Source organism: Balaenoptera acutorostrata, chromosome X (assembly GCF_949987535.1).
Source record: "Balaenoptera acutorostrata chromosome X, mBalAcu1.1, whole genome shotgun sequence".
Classification (NCBI taxonomy): Eukaryota; Metazoa; Chordata; class Mammalia; order Artiodactyla; family Balaenopteridae; genus Balaenoptera; species Balaenoptera acutorostrata.
The window spans coordinates 18767010-18778874 of record NC_080085.1 but is presented as its reverse complement, the minus strand read 5'-3'; the positions used below and the strand labels follow the sequence as shown (position 1 = coordinate 18778874).

General features: G+C 43.3%; 1 protein-coding gene across 2 annotated transcripts in view; it reads right to left on the bottom strand.

Annotated features, from left to right (window-relative positions):
* Positions 1–5588: 5588 nt before the first annotated feature.
* SMS (spermine synthase) overlaps positions 5589–11865 on the bottom strand; it is a 50406-nt gene continuing 44129 nt past the window's right edge. For both annotated transcript variants that reach the window (XM_057538963.1, XM_057538964.1), the window contains exons 10-11: positions 7482–7597; positions 5589–6112 (exon numbers count right to left, since the gene is read on the bottom strand). In XM_057538963.1, the coding sequence (XP_057394946.1) occupies positions 6073–6112; positions 7482–7597 (156 nt within the window). In that variant the 3' untranslated portion in view covers positions 5589–6072. The remainder of the gene's footprint in view (positions 6113–7481; positions 7598–11865) is intronic.

Genomic DNA, 11865 nt, shown 5'->3' with positions numbered 1-11865 from the left:
CCCTTCACCAACACAGCGCTTTCACCCGCACTGAGACTGCACCCTGCTAGAGCAGGCTGGACGTTCTTCCTCCTTCAGCACGTGAAGGTGGGGGGACTTCTCCCTTTACCATCACAGGCTGCTTTTCTTCTTGAACATGCCCAACCCTCTGTCAACTTCTTCACACCAGCCTTTTCTTGTACGTTCCACTTGGAAAATGCAATTCTAAGAGTTCCCTTTTACTCTACACTTTAACTTCATGCACAAAACATTAGACAAGCTGAGCAAGAGGTACCCGGTGACGGCCTTGGAGCTTATATTCTAGCCGTCTGTCAACTGCCCCCACCATGCTTCAGTTAAATGCCTCGAACCCTTACCTGGCAGGGTCAGAAACCACACTCAGGCGTGTTCTTTCCACCAGGACTCACCGTCTCTTCAGACATTAAACATTTAAATGTATGCGGACAATAGATAAGGGATGACGACTGTTGAATAAGACTGAGGAGAAAAAACGGCATCACTGAGTGTGAAGGGACCATGCAATGAATGCACAGGATATGTTGACAGAAGCTCCCCCCCTTAGCCCTGGGAGGAAGGACAGAGGGGTAATTTCATGTATCAAATTTAACTCAGACAACTGAAAGCAGGCAAAGGCAGAGTTGTCTAGAAAGTAGAGGACACGGAATGTCATCCAAGGAGCATTTCCATCTCTCTGAAACAAACTTAGAGCTGTCAGAATCACTTACTGAGAACCTAAGTCACCAACATAATCATCAACCGATATGTAAGACTATTTTAGCCCTAAAACAAGAAAAAAGGATTGCCTAATAGGCAGAACCAGGAATGATCTCTAACAAGTCAACTCCAGTGTCAAAGCCCATATCTACAGAGAACTGCCCCTTGCCCATCTTTACAATCTTGGGCCTTCATCTCTAGGCCCCATAGGGTAGGGCAACCCCCCCCCCCACCAGTCCTCTCTCTGGATACTGGAGGGCTATCAAAACAGATCTGGCTTGTTAAGCTTACTTTACCCGGGAGAACCCCTGACTCATTTATTCTGTTACATTCCCTGCAAAGTTGCCCAAAGAGGGACCCATTCATCTGAAAGGAATCACTCATTGAAATGACCACCACGTGACTGGTCATTGCCCCGGGATGTGGTCTGCATTAATGAACCGTGGCTGGGACCCCTAGATACAGGAGATAAGCACACCTGTCCAGTCACATTTATCATCTGATTTCCCAGGGAAATCACATCCAAGAGTATTCAAATAGCCTTCCAAAAGCACTGGGCTGTTTCTTCCCATGTTCTACTTCTCATTTTTGAAATAATGAGTAAAGCAGAAATCAGTGGAATGACTGCACTAGGTAATTGAGATTTTAAATGGTTCTGGCCGAGGAGAACTGATCTGCCAGTACTGATTTGACGTTGTGACAGCAGGGTGAAGGGACCCAGCTACCCTTCCCCACCACCTAAATACAATGAAACAATGGAAGCAAAAACTGTGGGTCAGGGGTTCTTAACCTGGCATCTATGGACAGAATTCTTTGTGGCTCTGAACTTGGATGGGAAAACCTTTCTATCTTTATTTTCACTAACCTCTAACTGAAATCTAGCATGTCCTTTAAGCATGAGCATAGGTCACAATCCATGTTAGCACAGACAGTACCTATGACTTTGTCAACAAGAGAAGTCAGATGCGTTCTTAGCACATTTCAGTTGCTGCAGATCTTCTATTTATGCTCATTATGCTTCAAAATTACAATATTTGACCCACAACTAGATCCAGCTATGTAACAAGTTATTAAAGCACAAATATTAAATCAGACGTCTTTGAAAAGCATTGTAACCTGTCTCCTTGTAATCATATCTACTTTATGTATTAGAAAACATGCTTCTGAGGAAGGGCTCACAGGTTTCACCAGGTTGCCAGACTTCATGGTGCCAAAAAGGTTGAGAAAGAACCCCTAATGTGAGCTTTCTGACAGCAAATTCAGAAGGCTGGAACCTAAATTCAGACTGCTACTAGCCACAGGACCCTTGGGCATATTTCAAATTTTGACTGTTGGCCTACTCAGTGATAATCATAATTCACAAAGCTATTTTAAAAGCAAGAGAATGTAAAGGAAAGTTGTGTATTAACCCAAAGCACAGCACCGTAAAAGATTATGTGGTACAAAGACACTCAGCAACAGGGTGATACAGAAGGTTAAGTGTTATTTCAAGGCCACGTAGCAGCTCAAATCAAATAATGCTGCCAAGCTGGCCTCAAGAACAGTGCAACTCACAGTGCTGTTCCAAGACTGGGTAAGGAGCGCACCCTGTTGTGGAGACCGACGTAATGCTTCGTTCACTGACAAAGACGTGCTGCGAACAAAACACTTCAGCTGAAGCAAACGAAACAATGTGCTTAGAACACAAAGAGCTGGTTGAAGCACCACACTTTGAATAATACTGCTCTAGAGTCTTGGGTACAGGCCAACGATACATCACACACACACACAACCTTCACTCTCACCCTCGCCCTCACCCTCGCACACACACACACACACACCCTTCACCCTCCACCCTATCCCAGAAGTCATGGGAACAGAATAAAACTGATCAATCTACTGAGACAAATGTAAACTCTTATGTCAGCAGTAGTTAAGCAAGAAGGTGTCTAGTCAACGGCACAGGAAGGCGCAGCACAGTTTTCTGTCGCTTTAGTAGCAACACTGTCAGCCCAGCCTTCCTCCAGCCCAGGTGGATCAATCACCATTAATCACATTTTTAAAATATCCAATCACATTTTCAGGAGAGGGCAGCATTACTTTTTTTAATAAACGAGTTCTCGACATCTGCTGATGTGTTGACTAGAATTTAAACTACAACCACATTTGTCTTGTCTTTAATTAAAAAGCAGCTATATATTACAGTATATTCTATTTTAGAATATAAAGGAGACTACAACAGTAAATAACACTACACCCATTAAAGTAACGTTAACAGTGCTTGGATCTTATAACATTTCCTTAAAATGCAGCAAAAGTAGAGGTTGTTTTTAGTTATCGAGTTCAGTTTGCATGCTTTTAACAGTTACAAAGATGTTCAAAAAAACCAGGCATCCTTTCTCTACTAGAAAGTAATGATTGTGCTCAGAATTCACCATTATCACCCAGAATAAAAAATTTCTTTCCATTCCCTTCTTCCTCCCATACCGCATCCCTTAGTCTCTCCTGAATGTGTCTTCCACAGCCTGGCCCAACCTGATCCATCTCATTCCTAACTCTCAGCTCTTGGCAGGACCTACCTGTATGTCATGAAATTCATCAGCAGATTTAGCCTCAGCCTCAAGCTAGTCTTCAAGTATAAAGTTATGCCACATATTAACAATACCATAGCTAGACAGCAGATACACTTGCTTTCTTTTCTAAAGTGGAAAAAAAAAAAAGAAAACCCTGGGACTTCCCTGGTGGCGCAGTGGTAAATAATCTGCCTGCCAATGCAGGCGACACGGGTTCGATCCCTGGTCCAGGAAGATCCCACATGCCTCGGAGCAACTAAGCCTGTGTGCTACAACTACTAAGCCTGTGCTCTAGAGACCGCGAGCCACAACTACTGAAGCCCACGGCGCCTAGAGCCCGTGCTCTACAACAAGAGAAGCCACCGCAATGAGAAGCCCGCACACCGCAACGAAGAGTAGCCCCTGCTCGCCGCAACTCGAGAAAGCCCATGCACAGCAACAAAGACCCAACGCAGCCATAAACAAAAATTAATTAAAAAAAAGAAAACCCTCTAATTCTATTTACCCCAAACTGTGTTCTAACAGTAGTAGTATCATCATTTTTAATCTTACACAGTATAGAGACTTTGAAAGCATTATATAAGAGTCGGAGAGCGGGGGTTGAGTAGGATTCTTAGTGTCTATCTACCAATGCTGTTTTTAACCTCTATCACAAGAAAAGTATTTGCTGAAAGCCAATTTAGTTCCCACCTGAGTCTAACTCCTTTATTATTTTTCCCCCATGCCAATCCAACAAAAAAGAAAAAATGGACATATATTCATTTTTAAAGAATATCTGTTTCATACCATGAACCTATCTCAGGAGGAGGAATGTTCTCGGTTGACACTTACTGTCTCAAAACAGACACTGGATATTTCATTTTTAATGCTTTGCCTACTACAAATTCATCGTAAATGAACTCATTCCATTGATAAAGCATACAACCTTTTAAAAAACAACAGGGGGACTTTCCTGGTGGCGCAGTGGTTAAGAATCCGCCTGCCAACGCAGGGGACACAGGTTCAATCCCTGGTCCGGGAAGATCCCACATGCCACGGAGCAACTAAGCCCATGCGCCATAACTACTGAGCCTGTGCTCTAGAGCCCACGAGCCACAACTACTGAAGCCCACGTGCCCTAGAGCCCACACACTGCAACTACTGAGCCCACACGCCACACTACTGAAGCCCGCGCGCTCTAGGGCCCGCGTGCCACAACTACTGAGCCTGCACTCTAGAGCCCGTGAGCCACAACTACTGAGCCCGTGTGCCGCAACTACTGAAGCCCACACGCCTAGAGCCTGTGCTCCGCAACAAGAGAAGCCACTGCAATGAGAAGCCCGCGTGCCGCAACGAAGAGTAGCCCCCGCTCGCCACAACTAGAGAAAAGCCCGCAGGCAGCAAGAGAGAGCCAACACAGCTAAAAATAAATTTTAAAAGTAAAAAAAATTTAAAAATTAAAAAATTTGAAAAAAAAAAGCAAAACAGGATAACCCAGGGCTTCCCTAGTGGCGCAGTGGTTGAGAGTCTGCCTGCTAATGCAGGGGACACGGGTTCGAGCCCTGGTCTGGGAGGATCCTACATGCCGCGGAGCAACTGGGCCCGTGAGCCACAACTACTGAGCCTGCGCGTCTGGAGCCTGTGCTCCGCAACAGGAGAGGCCACAATAGTGAGAGGCCCGCGCACCACAATGAAGAGTGGCCCCCGCTTGCCGCAACTAGAGAAAGCCCTAGCACAGAAACGAAGACCCAACATAGCAATCAATCAATCAATAAATCTTAAAAAAAAAAAAACAACAACAACAGGATAACCCAGTGATGTTCAACAATCCAGGTCAATATAACCTCACCTTTGATGTGGATTGTGACCCACAAGTACACTACCAAGCTGTTACACGTACTTCCTTAGGTGAGTTTAAGCTGCTCTTGTGGCTGTGGGCCTCTCCACAACTGTCATCTATCTATGCATCAAAAAACTCAGAAAACGTCACAGCAGCATTCCAAAGTGGTCTTTATTTTCACATCTAATATACCAATAAGAGTTGGAATAGAAAGAAGCTTCTGACTTTCAACTTTACAGTAAGGCCAAATCTTTTCCTATCCTTAGGTCAATTTTATAATGAACAACTGGTGAATGTAATAGGTTGTGTGTCATTTACCACGGTGGTAAATGAAGTCATTACTGCTGTTCAAAAAAGGCCCTAAGGCCATCCTATTAGAAAGAGATAAATGGCACCGAGTGATATAACAGAAGTAAAAAAAGACCAAGGAGACATCTTTGTTCTGTGAGATCAGAAGTGAGAAAGAGAAGACCTGGCTGAAATAAAACAACAGACACATGAAATTTCTCATTTGTAATTTTAATCGAAGCATTGCTATTCATTTTTTAAAGTCTTTCCTTATAAGCACCAAATTGTAATACCTATGTCAATTTGGGGGGGAAAGAAACTCCCGTCAAGAGCTTCCCTCCAGAAGAAAACAATGATGTTCATTCCTCCAAACAACCGAATTCGAAGTCTACCAAAACAGAAACAAAAAAAGCCCACACAGAAAAACAAAAACAAAAACAAAAATCACATTCTAGGGGTTCAGTGCATTTAGCAGCCTTCACTGTGCTGTCTAATCATCCTTCAGCTGACTTTCAAAAAAATAACACCCTAGCTCATCAAAATATACATTTTCCATTTGATTTTTAAATTAAAAAATAATTAAAAAAAGGAAACTTGAAGGAATTCACAATCAATTGCCTGACTCCTTTCGATGTCATGTACAGCATACGAAGGTCAGGAAGGCTATTTGCAGCACACATGATTAGGGGAAATTGATTTTCAAGGTTTAGCTTTCTTCCAAACAGTGTAAAATACCCACCTGGACAAGGAGTCAAGGAATAAGCACAGGTAATTCAAGGAAGAACAGGCATCACTTAAAATCTGTTTACTGGCCTACAAACTGGAAGATGGATGAAAGCTTCAGAGCTTACAGCACTGTGGTAATGAGAATGAAGGCCTCTTAAACAAGGGCACTTTGCAGCCAGGATGCCCACCACCTGTGACGTCGTGGGGGGGTGGGTTGGCGGGTGAGCAAAGAAAAGTTTAAAGGGACACAAATATTCTCTCAGGTAACACTTCTGCTTCCAAGGACTCTAAAATGTTTTGGGGAAATAGTACGAAAATGAGGAGGGGAGGAGAGACAAAGACAAGAGGGGGGTGAGAAGTGGGGTGGGGGGATGGGAGGAAGAGAGAAAGGAGGGAGGTGGGAGAAGGAGAGGGAGCTAGGAAGGGGGAAAAAGGTGGAAGGATGGAGAGGAAGAGGAGCCAGAGGGGAGCCAGAGGGCGAAAGCCTTTTCTCCAGGTGTCATCAACTGCCTTCTAAAGTCTTTCAACGTATAAAGAAGAGCTGGCTATAACAAATGCTCGCCTGTTCGCCAGGGAGAGGTGTCAAAGCTCTCCACAGGCCAGGAGGAACCTGGCCGCCCCTCCTCCCTGGGGGGCTGTCATGGTCACAGAGCTCAGGCTAGCAGGCAGCCATGAAACCTGCTCTCACAGGAAGCTAGACCCCGCCACCTCCGGTAAGGTAGCTTTGGTCTGCAGACCACAGTCCAGTTTTTAGGAGGAAGAAATGCACTATAAATTTCCAATGATAATGCTTTCATTTGGCTTTTCTCTGGGTTCTTTTCTTATTTCCCTGGACTAACTTTACTAAGTGGAACTAATGGAGAACATCAACATTAACTTTGTGATGCCCACCATTATTTTTAGCTCTATCTCTACTGCAAATCAGAATCAAGTGAAGTGTAGAAACTAATATTAAAGTAGGGTAATTTTAACATAAAAGGACAATGAGCTTCTTCAGTCAGCCTGCTCCAGCTGGGACCGTGTCTAGACTGGGGCTTCTGAAGCTTTAAAGTGCACATCAATCTCCTGGCAGGCTGGTCAAGACAGGTCACCGGGCCCCACCCTCCAGTGTTTCTGATTGGGCAGCAGGCTGGGGCAGGGCTCGAGAAACTAGTTCCCAGGGGATGCCACAGGTCTGGGGACTGCCTGTGAGAACCAGTGGTGCCAGACCATTAAAACCACCTGAGAAGCTGTGTCAGGCCACACCCCAGCATCTAGGGGGGGTGGAAATCAGGGCCTTACATGTACTATACAACTAATTCTGTTTCTTTAAAATGTTAAACAGGCATGGTATTTACATGCAGGTTCTGATTTGGCAACACAGTGATGTGGTCAAAGGATACAATTCCAAGTATGAAGGGACACAGACGATCTCCTTCGAGAATTCCACAGGACAATACAGGTGCCCCAGTTGTTCTTCATAGAGTGACAGGGCTTCCGTCAAATTGACACAGTTCCCCTAAATCAAAGAGAGAAAAGCAAACAATAGGATTTTTAAGTCCTACTGAGGGTCCCACTCATTTGAAGGTCTCTAATAAATGAGCAATTCTAGCTTTAGATAAAAGTTCATCTCTGAAAATGAGATAAGGCTTCTGTACTTTCACAAATTGCACTGAGTTCTATTTATAGATCCATTAGCTCATTATCCTTCTACCTCATTTACCAAGCCATTTCAAATTATTCGAGTATGAAGCAACAGAAAGCAGGAGACCAATTTCTCATTAGTGACACAGTCATTGTATCAACACCATGCAATTAGCAAAGATTCATACACATAACCCATTCAAAATAAGTTTTCCCAATAGTCACCACTGTGTTGAGAATGAAGTATCAAAAAGATAATGTTCTTGATTTCCAGAATAGCTTAAACTACAACCCTCTTAAGAGTCTAAGATGTTGACACAGAACTATATTCACACCTCTGTGCTTTTCCCCAAAATCTGTGATTTAAGGCATAAGAGAACAAAAGTCTATTCAGGATGTATACACTAAGGATACTCCCCAGTTCTACTCTTTATCAAACATTTTCTCTTGACTTCATTGTTCTAATTTTTCTCCCTTTTTTGCCACCCCTTTTCTGTCTCCCCAGCAGGTAGGACTGCTCAATGAAATACAGTGGAAGTCTGCTGGGAAAGATTTATTTTTTGAAATGTGTTCTTTTTTTTAATTGTTGAAGTATAGTTGATTTACAGTATTATGTTAGTTTCAGCTGTACAGCAAAGTGATTCAGTTATATATACTATATATATTATATATAATATATATATATCTTTTCAGGTTACTTTCCATTATAGGTTATTACAAGATATTGAGTATAGCTCTCTGTGCTATACAGTAGGTCCTTGTTGTTTATCTATTTTATATATAGTAGTTTGTATCTATTAATCCCAAACTCCTAATTTATCCCTCCTCCTCCCCTTTCCCCTTTGGTAACTATAAGTTTGTTTTCTATGTCTGTGAGTCTGTTGTTTCTGTTTTGTATATAGATTCATTTGTATTATTTTTTAGATTCCACATATAAGTGATATTTGATTCTGGACAATCAAGGATAAATACAGTGATCCGGCTCCTTCAACTTTCTTCCAGCCTCCAACTTAGATGGGATGTGTGGAGCTGCAGCAGCCACTCTACGACCATTATAAAAAAAAAAAAGGTGAAGGGAATTAGAGATGCTGGCCAAGACATAGTAGAGCTGCTGAATGGATACAGTACCTGCCTAATTCTAGAGCAGTGATTCTCAATCTTTAATGTATGTATGAATCATAGGGGGACTTATTAAAATGCAGATTTTCATTCAGTAGATCTGGGGTAGGGTTTATCATTTGAGCACAATTTTCCCCCAAAAGCTTTTCATAATGGATTTAGAAAACAAGATGGGTATTTAATACCAACTACTTCCTCTTAACCTCTAAAATTCTTATATTTATTTATTTATTTATTTTATTTGGTTGCGCAGGCCTTGGTTGTGGCAGGCGTGCTCCTTAGTTGTGGCACATGTACTCCTTAGTTGTGGCCAGCAGGCTCCTTAGTTGCGGCTCACCAGCACCTTAGTTGCAGCACATGTACTCTTTAGTTGTGGCTGGCAGGCTCCTTAGTTGTGGCTCGAGGGCTCCTTAGTTGCGGTTTGCTGGCTCCTTAGTTGCAGCTCACAGGCTCCTTAGTTGCAGCATGCGAACTCTTAGTTGCGGCATGCATGTGGGATCTAGTTCCCCGACCAAGGGTCAAACCCGGGCCCCCTGCATTGGGAGCGTGTAGTTTTAACCACTGTGCCGCCAGGGAAGTCCCAACCTCTGAAGTTCTTAACATTTGGAAGACAACTGAATATATGCACTGATCACATTCCTTCATAAGAACTTTGCTATCAATCTGCCTCAAAATAGCCAAGTATAATGTAAGATGAAAATTATTCACAAATAAAGCAGCCTGTGATATAAGCATTCCTGAGGATGGCTTTCAAAACCAAAGAACCAGTCAGTCACGGGCAAGTGGGTCGACAGAACTATTCCAAGGGCTGGCCCGGGCGGTTTTAACCTAGCGCATTCGCTCAGCACATCGTCATCTGTCAGTGCCAGCCTGTTTAGTAACCCATCATCTAGGATCCTGCAGTGGGAACTGGCCAAAGTGCCCTTGGCCAGCATATAATTTGGTTTCAACATCAAGTTCACCATGAGAGTATATAAACACCACAAGTGTAATTTAAGATTCACAAATAGAAAACACTGCCCGGTTGTTTTTAGAACACCTCACTACCGGGGAAGCTATAGAATGGAAATGCCACCAAGGTTCACAGTTCAAGGTTTTCCTTGCCATCTTAAAAATGACACCACGCTCTCTCTTTATAGAGGGTATATGGGAAGTCCTCCTTACAAAGAATGTGGTAAAGAAATAGGATAGTTTCAATTTATGCTTCCCCCAAATTGTCAAAAAGCAGTTTAAAAAAGAAAAAAAAAAAAACCCACAGATACCTACCCAAAAAAAGTAATGTGATACATTTCACTTTTCTATATATTTAAATGGAACTACACTGTTCTTTTCTTAAGACACATGGGGGATGCATAATAACAATCTAATAGCAAAGAATTAAGAAGTTTCTCCTTGCCTCATGTTAGCTGTAGGTGACACTTGCTTTATTACTTTATAGATTTTAGTTCTGTTTGTATCTTTTAAACAGCTTGTGTGATTTCTGTAATATAAAAAGGTCTGGATTTCCCTGGTGGTCCAGTGGCTAAGACTCCGCGCTCCCAAAGCAGGGGGCCCGGGTTCGATCCCTGGTCAGAGAACTTGATCCCACACACATGCCGCAACTAAGAGTTCGCATGCCGCAACTGAAAAGATCCCACATGCCGCAACTAAAAAAGAAGTCTGGGGCTTCCCTGGTGGCGCAGTGGTTAAGAATCCGCCTGCCAATGCAGGGGACACGGGTTCGAGCCCTGGTCCGGGAAGATCCCACATGCCGCGGAGCAACTAAGCCCGTGCGCCACAACTACTGAGCCTGAGCTCTAGAGCCCACGTGCCACAACTACTGAAGCCCGCGTGCCTAGAGCCAGTGCTCTGCAACAAGAGAAGCCACTGCAATGAGAAGCCCGCGCACCGCAACGAAGAGTAGCCCCCGCTCACCGCAACTAGAGAAAGCCTGCGTGCAGCAACAAAGACCCAATGCAGCCAAAAATAAATAAAATAAATAAATAAATTTATAAAAAAAAAAAAAAAGGAAGTCTGGAAGAATACCTCCTTAATGACACCATTTTTATCTAGTTCAAAAGCAAGCAAAAACAATATGATGATTTAGGAGATCACACGTGTGTAAAACATCTATAAAGAAAGCACAAGAGTAACTGAAACAAAAAAATCACACTAAAAATGGGTTACACTTCCAGAAGGTGGGAGGGGATTAGGGAGGAATGCAGACGAGTCAAGCGTACTGGTAACATCCACGACTATGGGGGGACGGGGGAGTTAATATCTTTGTATCATAACCAATATGAATGTCACACACATATTTTTGTACTTTGAAATAACCTACAGTTTTTTTAATGGGGGGTGGGGGGGAACCTGCCTCCTAGTCCCACAAAAGCAATTCTCCCCTGGATTCAAATTCCCCTGGCCTGCCAGAGGTGGATCGATGGATCCCCACACATTCCAGGACGCCTTCCCCAGCTTTGTGGCCCACAGACAAGGCTGGCTTCAACCAGCCACAGTGACACTAGTGACATCATGAACTTGCCATTGTGATGCAAGCAGTTTTAGGCAGGAACATTTAGCTTTTGTCAGTCACCAAGTTAACAAGCCAAACAACATTTTTGTCCCATCTTTAACCTTACTCCATTTCTAAGCTACAGGCTCAGGGAAGGGGGGTGGGTGTGAATTAAAGGTATCTCCTGAGCATACCACGTGGTAGTTGAAGAAAGTATTACACTGTGGGAATGACATCAGTACCTACTGAGTCAAACCACACTGCAGCTCTTGACTACTGCTTCTTCAAAGGCCTACGCCCCCTTGGTCCATATGACACATTCAACCACCCAACATACTGTGGGATTCCCGGGTATCATAAAGAGAGATCGCCTTGAGTTTCCAACTATAATGAATGTGGGGGTGGGAAGCATGTCCTAATACATCTTTTGGACAATTGTTAGAAACCAGCACAGCCTTGAGTATTCAAGGTGATTTTTAGTAAAAGTTGGTTGGCAAAGGCCAGGTTATCAAAGCCTGAATCACTAGTATTTA